General features: G+C 37.3%; 1 protein-coding gene across 1 annotated transcript in view; it reads left to right on the forward strand.

Moving 5' to 3' along the window:
* Positions 1 to 9,363: 9,363 nt before the first annotated feature.
* The window catches only part of sip3 (septin interacting protein 3), a 35,442-nt gene continuing 24,061 nt past the window's right edge, over positions 9,364 to 20,744 (forward strand). Inside the window, exons 1-5 of the mRNA XM_071691353.1 lie at positions 9,364 to 9,637; positions 14,242 to 14,334; positions 14,872 to 15,073; positions 15,244 to 15,474; positions 17,446 to 17,545. Coding sequence (XP_071547454.1) covers positions 9,497 to 9,637; positions 14,242 to 14,334; positions 14,872 to 15,073; positions 15,244 to 15,474; positions 17,446 to 17,545 — 767 coding nt within the window. The 5' untranslated portion in view covers positions 9,364 to 9,496. The remainder of the gene's footprint in view (positions 9,638 to 14,241; positions 14,335 to 14,871; positions 15,074 to 15,243; positions 15,475 to 17,445; positions 17,546 to 20,744) is intronic.

Genomic DNA, 20,744 nt, shown 5'->3' on the forward strand with positions numbered 1-20,744 from the left:
GATATTTTTCATGATATGTAAAGACATGTAATATCACTGGTGTTCTGTTATATTAGTTTTGATTTTGCCAGTATATTTTAGTACATCATCATGGCTGTTTCCTCAACATTTTTGTGGAATTTGTTTTGTGAAAAAGATGTTATATATTTTATCTTTGTTTAACTTCACAGTAAGTCAGAGCCATGATTATTTTAATTCACAGCCACACCATTATCATTTGATTTTTAGCTGATACCCCACAGTGTAGTATTTCATTGTTATTGTTCCGTAGCAATACTTTTTTTTAGGAGTGGTGCATCAGATAATTCTTTATATATTCATGTTTTGAGTTTTCTGTTCAAGTACAGAAAAAGTCCGATTATCTGACTTTCAGGTATTTGATTATTCCAAGTATCAGTCATGGTTCATTTAGGTGGACTAGATACTCATTATCCCCCAAAATGCTGGTTATCAGATATTTGGCCCTCTTGTAGAATCTATGTAGTCTTTTATGAGTTGGTCGTTCGAGGCATTGCAATTCAAGCATTCTTAGTTGCTTTTATGTACGATGTCAGGGTTCCTCATAGTGTCTTTGAGTGGCTTCTCATTTTTACTGAACTTTATTAGAAATAGTGTCCTCATCTCACGATGTCGGCTAAAAACTGGTAGTATTTATGCTGAGTTCATCATAAAGCAGTACAAAGAAGTGAAAGAGAGTGGTGTTAAGTTTTCTGCAGAAAATTAACATAAAGCTGTTTAAGATGGTGAGCTTGGGACTAGGTATTGCTATGAGTTTGACTTAGATATGACAATTTTGATGACTATCTTGATGGTTAAGGATAGTTTATTCATGTTTCGTGCTGCCAAGTAAGCTATTTGCTGTGGTGAGATAAGTACAGGCAGTAATGAAAGTGTTGTGGATAAGAAAAAAGGGATAGATCTTATAAGAAGGAGACTCTTTCCTGTGAGACTATTTTTGGTGATTTGGAGATAAGTTACTGACTTTGTGCATAGGAAGTTCACGCATCGAGGTGCACAGTTTTTAAACTAAGTGCTTATGTTTGTTGCTGAGGTAATAGCATAAGGTCTTGTAAGCCACTTAACCTGCAGAGTTTGCATAATGATATTTTTTTGTTATCGTATTTTTTTGATTATTCTTTATGTATAGTTTCCATCATGTACCTGTATCCAACGTAGTATGACTTAGTTATCTGTATTAGTTTCTGTGCAGAGACACACATTTAGCTTGTTTGATACAATTATAGGAAGTTTTAATGAATTGTATTATTGATTTTTTTGTGGTATCAGCTGCAAGACTCATTTCCAACTGAAAGATTTTCTTAGAAGTTGTGTAAGCAAAGTTTTCAATAAAAGTGTCTGGATGTATACATAAAAGATCATATTGGAATAAGAGTTTCTACTGACCATTAATAAAAGAACTGTAAATGTTTATTTACTGAATGTAAGAATTCTGTGAATTTTTTGTCTCATTTGTGTAGATATTTGTTTAGGAACACTTTCTGATAGTGAATTGGATATCTTAAGAATATGCAGTAAAAATTTGAATAGTACAATGCATGACTCATCAGAGGCGGCTCCCTGCCAAATGGCTATAGGTTAATGTTTAAACCTCATGTATTGCAAAACTAACCTACAAAAGATGTGGACCAGTTGAAACTTATTAACCCACAAAAGTTTTTAAACAATGAGTACAGTATTGCAGTGAATATAAATTATCTTTTTTCAGTTATATTAAATTTTTTTTTTTTTTTTTTTTTTTTTTATCTTTTCTATTGATCTAATGAACTGTTTCGACTAGTTTGGATAGGGAAGAAATGAAACCAGGAACAGTACAAAGAAATGGACCTCCCCATCCATTACATTACAAAGAAGAACGAAACACGCAAATATGAATCTTACCTTTGCTAGTGTTGTCTCCAGAGCTCTACTCGCCTTGCTTCAAATGCAACACTATGAAAAAAAGTCAACTGTATACCAATCTTCCAAGGATCACCAATTTTGTCTTTCAAGCATCGTGCAGTGTAGTACAGAGCTCGAAACACCAGAAAATCATTATCATGATTACAGCCAAGGTTGCAAAACAAAATCTGATATTTCAACAACCTCGGATATTTATTGATTGGCATGATTGGACTCTTTAATACAGGTGTCATCAGAGTGAAGTGTCCAGCATCGTGTTTGTGAAAAGAAGTTGCTTTTGAATGTCCTCACATACTTGTGTGCTAAACGCTGTAGTACTTATCGGTATCATTGTGTGACTACACGACTGCTTTCATTGTTTAAATAGCTCAAGATGATGCCTGCAATATGCCAATCTATCATAGCCACGCCTCGCAACCATACAACATTGTTGGAACCACTATTCCCTCAAACATACCCATTTTTGCTTTCCGAGATAATGTTCTCGACTTCCACACATTTTTCAAGGCTCCCAAAATTTTCGCCCCTCCCCCACCCTATGATCCACTTCCGCTTCCATGGTTCCATCCGCTGACAGATCCACTCCCAGATATCTAAAACACTTCACTTCCTCCAGTTTTTCTCCATTCAAACTCACCTCCAATTGACTTGACCCTCACCCCTACTGTACCTAATAACCTTGCTCTTATTCACATTTACTCTCAACTTTCTTCTTCCACACACTTTACCAAACTCAGTCACCAGCTTCTGCAGTTTCTCACATGAATCAGCCACCAGCGCTGTATCATCAGCGAACAACAACTGACTCACTTCCCAAGCTCTCTCATCCCCAACAGACTTCATACTTGCCCCTCTTTCCAGGACTCTTGCATTTACCTCCCTAACAACCCCATCCATAAACAAATTAAACAACCATGGAGACATCACACACCCCTGCCGCAAACCTACATTCACTGAGAACCAATCACTTTCCTCTCTTCCTACACGTACACATGCCTTACATCCTCGATAAAAACTTTTCACTGCTTCTAACAACTTGCCTCCCACACCATATATTCTTAATACCTTCCACAGAGCATCTCTATCAACTCTATCATATGCCTTCTCCAGATCCATAAATGCTACATACAAATCCATTTGCTTTTCTAAGTATTTCTCACATACATTCTTCAAAGCAAACACCTGATCCACACATCCTCTACCACTTCTGAAACCGCACTGCTCTTCCCCAATCTGATGCTCTGTACATGCCTTCACCCTCTCAATCAATACCCTCCCATATAATTTACCAGGAATACTCAACAAACTTATACCTCTGTAATTTGTTTCAATGTATCCAGTTTTTCCTATCATTGGTATCCAACTTGCTACAGGTCCCAACATGGTTAGATAATCGAACTTTCACTGTATATGCCATATGTATTGAGTGTACTGTTCTGTGACAGGAAAGGAAATCCACACATAGTAATTGTTAACAGTTTGATACAAATTATGATAGGAAGTTTTATATGAACATTGTATATTTATTAGCACAAAAAAATTTTTTTTTGATTGGTCATTCAAAGCTGCAAGACTCATTATCCTAACTGAAAGAATTTTTCTTAGGAAGTTGTGTAAAGCAACAGTGTTCTCATTCAAAATGGCTGATGTCATAACCATAAACAGCTTCTTTTGGTAATCACAAGATCACTGAAATCCTTTATATAAAAGAATACCTGTATAATGTTTATTTCATTAAAAGATAAAAGAATATCTGCTGAATTTTATGCTCTACATTTGTGTGTATGATATTGTGTTTTAGGAACACTTTCATGAATAGTGAAATTGATATCTTAAGAATATGCAGTAAAAATTTGATAGTAGAGTGGCATGTCTTCATCAGAGAAGCGAGCATCCCTCCATTTGGCCAGCATATGGGTTTGATGTTAGAAACCTCACTGTATTGCAAAACTAATTCCTACAAAAGATGTGGACCTGTTTGCACTTAATCCACCCCACAAAAAATTATGTTTTTTATTACAAATAGATGAACATATTGCAGTGAATACAAATTCTGCTCTGTATCATAATAAAATCTTTCTTTTACTATCTCAAAACCTTCATGATCTAATAGAAAGGAATTATCACTAGTAGTGGGAATAGGGAAGAAATGATACTACCCACGTATCTACTACATGTCATAGGATGAGATGATCTTCCCATCCTGTATTACATTCCAAAGGAAAGAACTGAGAAAAGAGCCAAATGATCTTTTATCCTCTAGGGCTCAGTCATTTGTTCTGGGCACTACCTCGCTCTTGCTTTGAAATGGCAAACATATGAAAAAAAGTACAAGCATCATGCCAATCTTGGAACGGATAACCAATTTGTTATTAAAGAAAGGTGAACAGTGTAAGAACAAGAGAGACTAGAAACACCAGGGAAAGGAGCAGATGATGAAGTGATAAGAAGCAAGGAAATGCAAAAAAAAAATAGATGAGAATATTTCGAAGAACTTGGATATGTTAGTTGATAGGGCAGTGGATGTGGACTGTTTAATACAAGGTGTATGCAGAGTGAGAGTGTCCTGCATGTGGTTTGGTGAAAAGAGAGTTGATAGTGAAAGCCTCAGATTACTTGGTGTGCTAAAGCTGCTGGTAGTGTATGGTATTGCAGTTGGTTTGTTGACTGAATAGACTGGCTGTTCATTGTTTAAATAGCAGATATGCATAACATGTATAGATCCATTATATAAAGGGAAGGAGGATGAAAGCAAATAAGTCTGCTGATTATTCTGTTAAGATGTATGGGAGAATGATGATCGTGAGTGTTCTTCAGTCAGGTTGATGGTCAATCTTCATGGATGTCGGTGATGAGGGAAGTGAGTGCAAGGGTGTTATATAGAGGGGCAGATCCACAGCATACTGGATTTAGGGAGCTGGTGAGATGAATCTGATGTTCGTTGCAGATGACATATAGTGTTGGGGCTAGACCCAATGGAGAACCTTAGAAGCTGACAGGGTCTGGGGAGTGTGAAATGAGAGAGTTGAGAATGAATGTGAAGTAAGGTAATGAGATGAAACAGAGATATGGTTTGAGAGTGGTCTCAGCAGGGGGTGGAATGTTAGAGAGCAAAATGAGTCCTAGGTTGGGGGTGGGAGTTTGAGTTTCTAGGTTCATTGAGAAGTGTGTGAAAGGAGAGGTCAGTGTCTGATAAGGCATAGATGGGCATGTTTTAAGGTACAGTAGTCACAACACTATTGTACAGTTATATCTTAGGCCCTGAATACAAAGGAATGGAAGAGGGTGAATAAGTTGAAATGTATGAGGATCATGTGTTTTGTGAGGAAGGAGGATTATGTAAGCAAGGTGTGATTGAGAGAATTGACCAGGTGTGTTAAAATGCTTTGGATATATGTAGAGTAGCACTGAGGCACTGACTAAGAGGATATATGTATCAAAAGTGAAGGGAGCAAAGGGAAGTACTTACATGTCTACAGAGACTAAGAACAAGATTTTACCAGAGTGGCAGATGCTAGTGATTTGTATTCACAGTTTGTTTTGAATACTGCTGTTTCTGCTGTCAAGCACCTCCCATTATTGTTCATCTGAGGATCATCTCGTATTGACCTCAGCCATTGATATATTTTTTCTTGAGTGTTTATGTATTTGTTCCTTGTATTTTTTAATTTATTATTGTATTGCATTGAAAAATCTAGCTTTTTAGCCAAACCTTCACATAATTTTGGTATCCATTTGCTATGGATATATTACCTCAGGCTTCATATTTCTGTATCATCCTTTCTGACGTTTTTAAGTCCTTGACATTTTTCTTGTTACTGTCCACCCGCTGTATGCTTATGTTATGATGTATCTTTCTGTTCTTTCCAGACTGCACAAATGATCTATTTCAACTTCTCTGTTAGTTCATTTCAGTTTTGCATGCAAAATGATTCCTTATTCTCTCTTGCTTACTTTCATGTGTTTGTTTACCATGCAGAGAAGCAGTGCTCAGTTTTATTTATTCGACATACACTGAACATTTCATCATTACCTCCTGTCTGTGATTGTGAATATTCTTATTGTCATATCACTTATTATTTGGCTTGATAGTACTATCTTATTAATGTGTTCTTTGAATTTTAGATTCTTGTATATGTTGATTTCTATGAGTGGAAGGTTGGAGTTATGGCCTGAACATTCAGGAATGCAAGAGGATATGCATGGGATTGAAAGATTTTGAACATTGTGGTATACAAGGGGCAACACACTGTCAATGAGCTGAAACAATCGGGGGAAACCATGTTATGGAGCATGACTGTGAGTGGAGGGATTTGTTTTCGATAGGTGAGACATGAAAACGAGAGTGGACACCAACCCTAACATGGCACTCCCTTCTCGATCACTTGCACTAACTTCTCTCTCCCCTAACCCCCCACCCCATGCACGACCTTCCCTGACCCCCATCCCTCGCGCTTCCCTCCCCTCCACTGAGTGATCCAGACCCCTCAACTCCAGAATGACCCCTCACTTTCCCCATCCTTATCCCAGGAGCTGCCATCCCTTCCCGACCCCCCCCCCCCCCCCCCAAAAAAAAAAAGCTGCGTGACCTTCCTGTCACCCAGCCTTCCCCTCCCCCCAACTCAGACTGTCCTCTTGGTGGTGATCTGTTCGGCCTATATTGGACATAGGCCATTTCATGTAAAGTGTAAAAAGTATCATTTTCTAGGAAGTGCAGCAACCGAATAAGAAAATATATCGGATTATGCGCTATGGTTAAAGAAAATTCATAACTCATTTTCGGAGTTTCTCATTAGGATGTAATATGCAAAAGGCCACGTCATTACTCCATTTTAATATAATAGAACACTGTATCACAGAGACTTTGTCATTTCTTACATAGCTATTTTGCCGACTTTTCGACCAGTGGGTCAAAACGTTATTTTGCCAACCAGTGTCTTTTCGACTATTTTTATTCCCGTGCTTTTTTTAGCTGAAGGTGAGATAGGAATGGCGTGCTGAACCCTCTCGTTACCAGGAAGTAAGGATGATTAGTGTTTTAACCCTACTCTTGCTTAAGACTTTAAAGATGACGGTTAGGTATACGTGATGCAAATAAGGTCAATCTCTTTGTTCTTTGAAATTAGTATTTGTTGGATTATTGATATTTACAAATTTACTAGGGAGAAAAACGATAATTTACTAGAGTGGACATAAAGGAAAATAGATTAGTTGGTAAATTACTTTATAACCCACCGCGTCAGAGCAGACGACAATATACAATTTGACCCACCGATTCTGACGTCAGTAAAATGACCATTTTTTTTTTTTTTTTTTTTTTTTTTTGCGTACAATCTCCATAGTCTCCTCAGTGGTGAGGTGATTATTGATAATCTCATATGTGGTGTTCATACTCAGCTGTTTGGATAGTTTTACTTCATTTCCTTAGAGTGGTTTACTAAAGTTTGTACAGACTCATTACTTATCTTCTTTTATGGCAGGGAACGAGTAATATATATATTTCCCCTCTCATAGTATCTTATAATTGACGTAAGTTATTACTTTCGATGGCAGGCATATCACGTGATAAAACTTTCCCACCGTTTATTTTCTCCTCTTTCGTAATCATGTGACATCTTTGTGTTACACGTACTCTGCAATTATGTCCTGACATTTTGCTTTCCTAGTGTATATCTTTATACTTTCATCGTGAATTCAGGTATGATTTATCTATCTATCGACTTGAAAATATGAAGAATGCTGAAGGCTACTGAATTACTTTTGAAGAAGAGGAATATTACGATCAATTTACAGATTTAGAATGTCACTATCAGCAGATCAAGCATTGCCTTCTCGTTTTCTTTGAAGGTTTAGAATATGAGAAATGTTGAGGCTGGTACTGTTTTCTGTAATATGACCCTTATTCTTCACATTTTGTTTTAGCCAATCTTTATGTATCATCATCTTTGGTAATATGACATTTTTTCTTTACATGGTATTTAGCTGTCAGCGGTTTTATACATTAGTACGGTGAATTGAACTTTAGGTTTAATACCCTCATCCCAAAATGGTTTAAAATGGTTCTGAAGTCATTTAAAGTGTTTTGCCCTGTAGAGGATCAAGGTCGGATTCACCTCTTCTGGACGTTCCCTCTTCCAGTTTTTCAAAGCCATTCCACCTATGGACCCCAGCTTTAACTAACTATAACTTGACAGATCGTGTTGGGCCTTAATCCTGTAAGTTAGATTTTATTAACTTAAGATTCTCGTGACACTAATATTATCTAATCGATTCATTTGACTTACATAACACTCCTTCCATAACTCTGACCGGCTTTGATCAGTTTAGCATAATTTATGCTCTCCCAGGGGAATAAAGAGTAGAGCAAATGATATGTGGACATATATAAGGCATCATTAATGGCAGTGTCTCAGAAGGTATGAAATGTTAAAAATCAAGGCCGGCCCTTTCTATGGGCTCAATACTTTCAAAGCGTAGGGCCCAGACCGCTAATCCCAAACGTTATGTATCAACCTTAAAAAAAAGCAGGAAATACTGTCCCAGAAACCCAAAATGTTCACATTTCTCAAGGGATGTGCTCCCTGGATCCCCGAGACCTCATTCATATTTTTGTACTCTTATCTTTTACTCTGCCATCAATCATTTCAATGTATGAGAACCACATTAGAAGTAAGTATTTGTATCTATCTTACATGCTATCTTCTTTAAGACATCTAAATGTGCTCACTGTCCATGTATTTTGCCTAAAGATGCTCATCCACAGTACACTAGTAGTAGAGCACATGTACCATAACTTTCATGTTAGTTTTGGCTAAAATGGAGCCTTTTCTGCATTTCATGAACACTGTCACTTTCAGTACATTAGGTATTACCGTTTCATAGCCATCATCAAACTGTAACAGCTTATACGAAAAAGATAAAGCAGATTTCATATCTGATGGTCAATATACCTTTGACAAAACGCATGATTTCTGTGACTGGTTAATACAGCTGATGGTTAATGACAGTTCAGCTTTACTTCTTATGCATATCCATTTAGTGGCAAATTAACGTGATTTGTTTCGATATAATATTATGTTAGTTTCGTTTCCTCTTGTTCTACTACATAAAGAGAAAACCACTGTTCATGTAAAGGGATTCATGAGTAGATTATTGGCAGTTTTAGAGATTTTCCTGGAAAAAAGAAGCTCAAGAGAAAGCTAAGGAACTCTCATTTTTAGCGCCTTCCTCCTCCAGCCAATGAGAGAGAGACAGTTCGCTAAATGAAACATACTTTCCGATTTCTCTAATATCCATCGTTCGGACCTTCCTGAATTATAAGAATATTCAATTCGATATCTAGTCTAACAGTATATATTTAGAATTATATTCCCTTGAGTCACATCGAGAATATCTTAGATAAAAATGATGAATATGGAGTAAAATGTGTTACCCAAATGTCAGCAATTGTTTGGGTTGTGTTGTGTGTGTGTCGTCAGCTGTGAGGACCTGAGTGATAGTGGCCGTGGATGTCGCTACCCAGCATAACTGATTGTGTGGACTTATTATTACTATCGTTAGGGTAATAAAGTTCAAGATGCCGCCGCCTATGCCTGTAGGGAGCCTAACCATGGCCTCCTTTGCCCTAATGGCAGCCGTCATAGGAAATGCATATTACAAGAAAAGACAGTTTTATCCAACTGTCGTTTACATCACCAAATCTAACCCGGGCATGGCGGTGAGTATACAATGAATGTGGTTTTTTTTTCATTATGTAGATAATTGTTTTAATCATTCACTGACGCAGCGATTTTAACCTGCACCCCGATGACGTATTCGAGGTCGGACCCAATTTTGGGTGTCAGTGGGTACGTAAGGTCGTATTATTCCTCTGGGGCGTGGCGATTATAATGTGTCACTATAAATATAAATCATGTCAATGGATATGTCGTAGGTCGTAGAAGTATTCCACCTGCAGCAACCACCCTGAAGAATGTTAGGGTGCGTTATGTTTGGGTACGTTAGGATGAATTGAGTTTCATGATAAGGTGCTGAAGTGCTTCAGGCACCCCAGCGGATAGTTGCCTCACAGGACAGTGTGTGAAGAGAGCCGTTTAGGCTAGTAAACATCCTTGACCTAACCTAAGGTCGAGGATGAGTAAGGTGAGTTCAGAGGTTATTTATGTAGGGCAAGTATCCTGTGTTGTGATTGTCCTTTAGGGCACTGTTAGCACTTCAGCCTCTTTTGGGTGTCTTTGAGTTCATATTATTGTTCTTCCCACTTTTTATTTTTTTCAAAAAACTACCAGCCCAAGAAAGTATGATCTAACCTGGCCTTCCATAACATACTTTGTAGTGATTGCTACTGATGGAATAGATTGAGAGTGTTAATGGTTAAAGCTGAAAACCACTGAGACCAACCTCAAGCTGACTAGTATCTTGGAACATCAAAATAAGGTGCATTTACAGGAACACTATTATAGTGTAGAAGACCCTGATGACTCATGAAATGTATGGGTATATTTTGCAATATCCTTTCTAAAGATAACACCATTCTATTCAATTCATCAAGATTTACCAGGTTTAAGCCAGGATGATAGTTGATCAGGATCACGTATCTTTGTGATAGGATGTACCAATTTACTAATGGATGTATTTATGAAGAAAGAAAGGCTTCCATTTTTGAAGAGAAATAAGAGATGAACAAGCACAGGTGTGATTTCAGAAGCACATTCTTTCAATACATATACAGGGATGCCAGCTTGTCCATAAGCCATGCATATGTCCAAAAGGAGAAGTGCTCTCTGAAAGACAAAGGGATTTGCTGTGAGGGCCTAAGGATTAGAAAAACAACCAGTGAGGGAAAGTTAGTCATCCAAGATGGAGTTAGAGGAGAAAAGAGAACCACAAAAGAGTTTCCTTATTAATGAAAGGGACAGCTATAATACATTCAGAATGGAAAACTGAAGGATTTGTAATGCAAAAGAAGTATTTAGAAGTGCTTTTACTTAAAGGCCAGAAAAGCCTCTCTGTGGATGAAAAGGAGAGGTTGTCGCACTTTTGATAAAGGAACGCTTTGTTTTAAGGACATTTTTAATATCAGGTTGCCTTGCTTGAATGACCTCAACAAGAATGATTGAACCACTTATTAAAAGAATTAGGTTAAGAGGATGAGGGTTTATATGCATTTATTGTTACAACCTCTACTATTCATGCACCAGAGGTGGAAGCATCAGTAATTTATCTCTTGGCAAAAATGCATTTTCAAGGAGTATTATCTGTGTTCACTACAGTGGAATCATTGCTACCACTGTGAAGAGTGATTTAAGGTGTGAGATTTTGCTTTGTCACAACTAAAACCATGATTTCAATATTAAATGACTCATTAATGGTAGCATTATGAGGGAGAGGGAAAATATGGGTTTAGATAATAAATAAAGTGATGTGAATATACCAATGAGTTTATTGAAAAAAAGATAACCCTTTCATTTTAATGTTGTGGATTCTTATGGGTTCTGTGAAAGTCCATCATTATCAAAGCATGTACTCCAGTAAACTGTGCTGTGGATCATATGGTTGGAAGGTAAACTGAGTTCTGATGTCTACATAGATATAGAAATCTTATCCTGTGTGGGACAGATCTTTTAAGGGAAAAAAACAGTAGTAGGATACAGAATTTGAGCTAGATGCTCCCAAAGTTTGGAGATTAAAACCCTTCAGTGTGTGTGGTTGGTATGGGAATGTTGGAATAAATACAGATGCTGCCTTTGAGAAAGAATCAGGAGTGAAGATGACACTTGTTAGATTACTGCACTAGGGATGGAAAATGTTGATGTTAAATAGACTTGCTTTGTGGAAGCATTCATTGAATATAACTGGTGATGTATTTTATGAAATATTCAGGATGGGAACAACTGGAAACATTGGAGATGATTATGCAACTTTGTGAATAACAGTTTACAGCACATTTTGTGACAGTCTATTTCCAGTGCCTCCATGGTAAAATGCTGTCCCATAGTAACTGTTCACACACCTCTACTGTTTCTCATTACCATATTTGACAGTGATTCAGATACAGATAACAGTTTCATTTTCTTTGCAGATGTTATTAGAATGAATATGAAGTTTTCGTGAGTAGAAGACACCGGCAAATTAAAAACAGATGGTGGGTCACTGAAAGAAACAATTTTTCAAAGTGAAAAGTTCCAACTTACACCATTATGGGGAGTGAAGGTATAAAAGCAGTATTGCATGCTGAACAGAAACAGAGACCATCATATCTTGAATGAACAGTATGAAAGACTTTGGAGTAATAAAATCCGATAACCTTATCCTTAGCAAGCACAGCAAAGCAACAGGTACCTTTTTCAGTAAAGATGGCCAGCTGGATTTTATGGACTTTCAAGACAAAAGAGAGAACAATCATTGATGGTGTTGATTAGGTCACTAATACTTTCCCTAATAGCATAGTGTACTGCTGTTTTCTAACATCACTTTTTTGGGGGGGGTGAAATTGACACTGTAAAGGATCTCAAATACTGGGAATGACTGAACACCAGGGAGCAGATGGGACAAATGTACAGGTATCATGATTTACACTTAGAAAATCCTGGAAGGCAAGGTTCCTAATTTACACTCAAAAAATTTTCCTTCTTAGTATGACAGACATGGAAGACTAGAATTTTACCACTGAAGTCAAAATGTGCATTGAGGAAGATTAGAAAGAGTATCTAAACATCAAGTGCCCAAGATTTTTTGGTACTTTACTAACATCCTTCACAGATAATACTGGGTGTTCATTGGATAAATTCAAGATCTTGGATAATTATCTACATTGCATACCAAACTGGTTAGGCTTTGGTGGTTATGAAGGCATGAGAGTTGCGGCCTCCAGCAGTTTGGTTAACTAACAACCCACCTAAGCAGCTTCAATTCAAATGAAGCTGTGATGGTAGATAACACCTGAAATGTTTCTAAGGGAAAGTAAATCTGTTTTGTTTTTTAATCTGTGTCACCTTTGAGGTTTATTGGTAATACCCATCTGGGTATCGGGAGGGTTAGTGATGGCTGCAAAGTGAGCCAGCACTTCAGTGGGGTTTACAATTTCTCCTCTTTTTTAAAAAGGTCGTTGAAAGATACACTCAAAAAAATAATTATCTGCTAAAATTTTGTTATCAAGGAGAGAGGGAAGGGGGTGAATTTGCCTTTTATATATCTGGAATGGGGAAAGTTTTCTCATAAGAAGAAAGGAAAAGGTAAAAACAAGAAATAAGTGGGAGGGGAAAAAAGGGAAGAGTGATCAACATGTTTCCAAGTGTCACCCTTGATGTTATGCCTTTTCTTTCTGCCTCTCCCACATGTGGACTGATGGCATTTTGTCCACAGACATACAGTCACTCCTTTTCATACATGACACATGACAATACTTGACTTACATGACTCATTATTTGTAACCCGAGATTTTTCTGTGGTGAGTGCTGTGTGCTAGCATACCTTTTGGCAACATGTTAGGAGCAGTAGATAGAATATTAGTTTGAAACATTAGGTAGAAGAAGTAGATAGGGATGGTAAGCAGGAACTTAAGGTAGTGAAAGGTTGAAACATTAGGTAGAAGTAGTTGGTAGGAACTTGTGGGAGAAATCTCTGGAAATATTGCGGTAGAGTTGCCTTCTGCCAGTAGCCTGTTAAGGATGAGGCACTAAAGGCTTAGAAGTTGCATTGGTTTCACCATTTATGGAGACTCTTTTGCTATAGCCGCACCCTTGAGGGAGTTTCCAGAGGGAATGGGCATCAGAGATATAGATAGAGAGGCAGAATATATTCAACTCTCACTTGATTGTTTTGTTATAAGAATGTACCTCTCTAGAACGGTTTACTCATTTCTTTTAATGGGCAAGAATTCTGAGTGAACTCAGTGAATACCGTGTTGCATATGGCATGTGTATTTTTTTTTTTTTTTTTTTTTTTTTTTTTTTTCCAAAGGAAGGAACAGAGAAGGGGGCTGGATGAGGATGTTTCCTCAGAGGCCCAGTCCTCTGTTCTTAACGCTACCTCGCTGACGCGGGAAATGGCGAATAGTATGAAAAAAAAATATATATATATATATATATATATATATGTATATTTATATATGTATATATGTATTGAAATGACTAAAAACAAAGCTTCCTTTTTACTTTAATTTGCTCTTAACATTGAACCTCCTATATTCTTGACAAATCTCTTTAAATTTGGAAATTCTGATAATGTCTGAATTTACAGAACATATATTCTTACTTTTATCATGCTCTTTTATGCAATGGAGCTTTTTGTAAATGCATTTTATCTTTTTCTTAATTTCAGGCAATATACCTGCTTGCATTCATATTGGTCATCCATCTTGGGAAGTTCCTTATGAAGATCTTCTTTGGGTCTCTGAGAGCAGCTGAGTTTGAGGTATGAAGTTAAGGAAAAGAAGCTGAAATTCTTTTTGTGCTGTGTCTGTTTAGTCTATATTCTCAGTCTCCTATCATTTCCTTATGTTATCAGTTTAATATTTTCAGTCAGATATATATTTTGCATCTACAAGGTCATTATAGAAAATTTTGCTTCTCATTATGCTTTCAGTTAGATTTTAAATGGATTTGACTGTGACTGATAGACATTTTTGCTAATTATCCCCTGCCCTAAAGTTAATCAGACTTCAGAATATGTAGGGAACCCTCACTGCAACCAGTTCTTTGGCACTGCTGTTTCAAAGAGAAGTAAATTTGATGTCAGACCATGGGTATTGAAATATAACATTAACCTAGGAAGGAGCAGAACTCATACTCAGACAAATGTATGGAAGAGATTAGTGTCACAGAATACTTGACATGAAACACAAATTAGAATGTGAATTTGCATAAATTTGCATATTTTGTCCCATGATCTGTAGCATTTGGATGATTTTCTTTATTTTGATAATTACTCTACTTTGTTTTCTCTCCACAGCATCTCGTTGAACGATCTTTTTATGCTGTCACTGAGACTTGCTTGGCATTCACTGTATTCAGAGATGACTTCTCTCCAAAGTTTGTGGCACTGTTCACTGTGCTGTTATTTTTGAAAGCATTCCACTGGCTTGCAGACTACAGAGTAGACTTCATGGAACGATCTCCAGTAATAACTTTGCTTTTCCACATTAGGGTTACTTGTAAGTATGATTCTGCTGAAATAATGAAACATAATCAGTTTGAATTCATGCTAAGAGGAATTCATGCTAAGAGCTGAGCAAAAATATCATTCACTTGTGATAGCCTAAATTATTTGATAAGTTCACAGATTAAGCCTTCTCTCCCAACAGTTTGTGTTTGTCTTTTTCAGCTTTGCTGCTCCTGTTGAGTCTGCTAGACCTGGTTCTTGTTAGTCACGCTTACCACTCCACTATCACTCGGGGTGCATCAGTCCAGCTGGTGTTTGGCTTTGAATATGCCATCCTCTTGACTGTGGCCTTGAACATAGCAGTGAAGTATGTTTGTCACACAGTTGACTTACAGTCAGAGAATCCATGGGAGAACAAGGCCATGTATCTTCTGTATACTGAGCTTTGTATGGGTGAGATTACAATATGTTTTCAAAGTTTGTAAGGTAACAGGATTCATGTATTTCTTTTGATGGTTGCAGTTGTCTATAAGTAAGATCAGTAGTTTATATTAGTAAAAATATTGAGCCACTTGATTTATGATAAAACCTTCCGCCAAATATAAAATTTCTTAAAACTTTTCCCATCTGGTCAAAAAACTTAACTATTTTTCTTGTATGTTTTTTTGTGTTGATAAGCACTTATCCTGTCTTTACTCACCTTATTGCTGTAGAATATCAAATTGAAGTTCTGAAAAAAGCTGATGCACCTATGATATCAGTTTGTAATTCATTTGTACCTCTGCATTTTAAGATCTACTTTATCATTAAAGTAGGATTACATCAACAGAATTTTCTGCTAATACATATGAAACCATTATATTATTTATTTGTACTTGAACATTCCTATCTCTAAAATTTAATTTACTGCCCACCTCAAAGAACTGATTATCTGTACTCATATATCTTGACTGGGTGATTGGGCATGACCAAAGCCTGTACAAAAGATAATGCATACAGTGTTCTGCTACTGAATAAGTTTTTGAGTTTGAGGGTCAGAGTTTAAGGCCACAAGGTCTTCAGTATTAAGGTGCCAGTCATTGCTTGTATACATCATGTCTCTGGGGAAATTGATAGGAACCGAAATTTTACCACAGATACAACGAAGATGATTGTGCATATGATCATGTTTGAGTGTCAAGAGCCATAGGTCATGCACACCCTGCAATATGTGCCAAAATGCCCCTAAATTCTTGAGTCAAAATATCTGGTGATCCTGCACATGGATAGTGACTAACCCCCATGTATTGAAATTACTACATACAAATTCCTGCACCTGAATGATATTTGGATGTCCAAAGTCGTAGATCTAGTTGCAGTATTTAGTTAGCTAAAATGTCACTAAGCACTTGCGCACTTGATATCTCATGACTTGGTTAACAAATATTAACTAGTACCAAAGATACTGCATACAAAGTTCTGTATCTGGGTAATTTTAGAAGGTTGAAGGTCGAGGTCATATATAGTCAAGTACTGTATTTTTAAATACATATGAACACAGTATCTGAAGACTTAGGGAATGAATATATTGACCAAACTTGTACTGCTGATGTTACATACAAAGTTCATCTGATTAAATCTCATTCAGGGTCAAAGGTCAGTGTTTTATGTACAGAAATGCTACTAAATGCTTGTGTATACAGTACTGTTGACTGGGTTATTGCACATGATTCAAACATTTACCACAGATACTCCCCATTGACTAAATTTCCACAGTCTAGGGGTTAGTGGTCAAGTTGTATTAAGATTTATCTGAACTCATCTGTATGTATTATTTAATGACTGGCTTATTAGATATGGACCAAACTTGTATCCACAAATATTATATACAAAGATGAGCACCTCATTAGATTTTCAAGGTCATGCTGTCAGGAGCTATCTTCACAATATGCTATGCACTGAAGTGCTACTGTATGCCTTTTTACGTAGTAGCTGAATATGGGATTGCTGGATGTGGAACAAATTTTTATCATAAGTACTGCATAGATAGTTTTACAGTTTACTAATTTTTTGAGGCCAGGGACTCTGAGGTAAAGGTTATAAGACATCATATGCTAAGTGTTACTAAATTACTGTGTACATACAGTCTGAAGACCAGTTTTATGGATATGGATCAGTCTTATGCCACAAAAAAACAGGCATCGAATCAAATTTGAAAAGTTGTGAATACAGCTCCATCCATTAGGGACATAAGCATTGAGGTACAAAGCCATATGCTTTGCATATGAAAATTTGTCTTCTTTTCCTGTTAGTCTTCAAATGTGTTTTCTCATTTTTCTATCTTTTCCTTTTGGTTTCCAGTTCTTTGAATGTGAAGATGAGTTTTTTAAGATTTCTGTCAGTTGCTTTTATAGTTACAGAGTCTAATTACAGTATTACACACAGGTTTCTTCAAAGTTGTGCTGTATGGAATTTTTATGGTTATCATGATCAGAATCCATACTTTCCCACTCTTCATCATCCGACCTATGTACCTGACAATGAGGTAATTTGATAAACCTCGCTGAGGTTAACTGATGTGTGCTTTATTATAAGGTTTTATTAAAGATTTTTTAAGGCTGTGCTAAAGTCTAAGTACAAATGAAGAAAGAGGATGGATGTTTTAGAAATGAAACACCTTAGGATGACAAGGATGATGTATAGTTTGAAGTGGATTGATCAAATAAGGATTGACATTGTAAGGGAGAGAGAGGTGGTAGTAAGGGCAGCCTGACTGAAAGTGCCGATAAGGGTTTAAACAAATGGAGAGGATTAGTGAAGAAAGACTAAGAGGATTTATGTGCTAGAAACGGAGGGAGCAGGGAGGAAGGGGAGACTGAGGAGGAGATGGAACGATAGAATAGAGGAGGTTTGTTGGTATAGGGATCTGAATGTTCTCAAGGGAGAAAGCGCTTGCATGGCATAGGATGCATTGGGTTGAAATGATATATGGGGGCTGATGTGTTGTTATTAGGCTGAACTAGGGTATATGAAAGAGTCAGTATAAACTATGAATTAGTTTGTAGGGCTTAGCTGTAAATTGTAGATTCTGGTTTCAATGCATTATACATGAAAGCAGGAAAGTGTATATACTTGTATGTAAATTAGGCAGTAGTTTGCATATTTTTTATGCTACCTTTGTGATGCAATAGAGGCAGTTAAGTGAATCATGTATTATGAATGGTGTTTTAGTGATACTTTAGGGAAAGGTAGGGGTAGCTGTGACAGTAAGAGGGCTATGGAACAAGAAAAGGAGTGATGAAGAGATAAACTGATATTGAAGAGATATAAGGATGCTTAAGATGAAAAGGGAAAGATGTAAAGAATTTAGGGTAAGTATGGGAATTGATGTTGGCTTAAAGTATAGATGCCAGCTCCCCTAATGAGATAAATGGCAAGATTTGTGGGTAGTTTTATATTAATGAAGTAAGTAGTGAGATTTGTTGATAGTTGTTTTAATACCAGATATGCAAGTTTTGTGCTGTCTGTATCAGGTGAAGAAATGCTGTAGTTTTGTATCAGAAACTAATGCAATATATAGAAAATGAATAATATGCTAGTTACATGCATCTGTATGTGAATGGTGTATTTTGATGGTGGTTTTGATAACATTATGCATTATTATTAATTTTGTTGTTGCATTTTCACAAAGTGTGTCTGCAAGTCACTTTAGTTTTTATCATTTTGATTAATCTAGCCCTCTGTTACGTCTGACTACCTACTTGTATTGCATTAAAGAACCACTACTTCAGCTCATTTGATATGGTGTCTATGCTTAAGTGAACAAAGCTGTTATGCTTCTAGAGCATTTCTTGGTTATTCACTTTGCATGAAAATGATTTATCAAATGAGGCTGATTTCCCTCTTCACACTTTGTCCCTCACATGAAAAATGACTTCACAGCACACTATCATCAATATTTCCTTAGGCCTTCTCACTAAAAAACTAGTGTCCCTCATTTATGTTAGGGTTTGCATTCCTAGAAAAGGCTGGTATAAGTGAATTTAATATTAATGAACCTAGGTTTTTATAAGAAAAGGGTGCTTCATTCCCCACTGATGCCAAAGTCCCCCTTTTGATGAAAATCATTGTGCAGGAAAGGGAGCTGTGGTTTTGGTGCATTACACATGACAGCTATAGACTGAGGGTGTACAAGTGTGGCCTTTTTTGTCTGTTCTTGGCGCTGCCTTGCTTTGGGGGGGGGGGATGCTAATTCGTGTGTGGCAGGGTGGCAACAGGAATGGATGAAGGCAGCAAGTATGGATATGCACAGGTGTATATATATTTATGTCTGTGTATGTATATGTATGTATAAGTTGAAATGTATATGTGCGTGTGTGGGCATTTATGTATGTACATGTGTATGTGGGTGGGTTGGGTTATTCTTCACGGGAGACAGCGGTTAAGTATAATAATGATAAGAATAATGATATATATGATGACTGTTTCCCATGTCAGCAAGTTAGTGCCAGGAAGCAGACGAAAACAGCCCATCCATTCATATACTCATAAACTCCCATACACACACATATACATACATATACATTATCATTATTATTATTATTATTATTATTATTATTATTATTATTATTTTGCTTTGTCGCTGTCTCCCGCGTTTGTGAGGTAGCGCAAGGAAAAAGACGAAAGAAATGGCCCAACCCACCCCCATACACATGTATATACATACACGTCCACACACGCAAATATACATACCCATCTCAATGTACACATATATATACACACACACACACCTACATATATACACATGCACACAATTCACACTGTCTGCCTTTATTCATTCCCATCGCCACCTCACCACTCATGGAATAACATCCCCCTCCCCCTCATGTGTGCGAGGTAGCGCTAGGAAAAGACAACAAAGGCCCCATTCGTTCACACTCAGTCTCTAGCTGTCATGCAATAATACCCGAAACCACAGCTCCCTTTCCACATCCAGGCCCCACACAACTTTCCATGGTTTACCCCAGACGCTTCACATGCCCTGATTCAATCCATTGACAGCATGTCGACCCCGGTATACCACATCGATCCAATTTACTCTATTCCTTGCCTGCCCTTCACCCTCCTGCATGTTCAGGCCCCGATCACTCAAAATCGTTTTCACCCCATCTTTCCACCTCCAATTTGGTCTCCCACTTCTCCTCGTTCCCTCCGACACATATATCCTCTTGGTCAGTCTTTCCTCACTCATTCTCTCCATGTGCCCAAACCATTTCAAAACACCCTCTTCTGCTCTCTCAACCACGCTCTTTTTATTTCCACACATCTCTCTTACCCTTACATTACTTACTCGATCAAACCACCTTACACCACATCTTGTCCTCAAACATCTCATTTCCAGCACATCCACCCTCCTGCACACAACTCTATCCATAGCCCACACCTCGCAACCATACAACATTGTTGGAACCACTATTCCTTCAAACATAGCCATTTTTGCTTTCGGAGACAATGTTCTCGACTTCCACACATTCTTCAAGGCTCCCAGGATTTTCGCCCCCTCCCCCACCCTATGATTCACTTCCACTTTATATACATATATACATATATACATGTGTATATGGGTAGGTTGGGCCATTGTTTCATCTGTTTCCTTGTGCTACCTCGCTAACACAGGAGACAGGAACAAAGTATGATAAGTAAAATAAAATATGTATTTGTAAAACCTCATGCAAATATTTGTT

This window comes from Panulirus ornatus, chromosome 50 (assembly GCF_036320965.1).
Source record: "Panulirus ornatus isolate Po-2019 chromosome 50, ASM3632096v1, whole genome shotgun sequence".
Lineage (NCBI taxonomy): Eukaryota > Metazoa > Arthropoda > Malacostraca > Decapoda > Palinuridae > Panulirus > Panulirus ornatus.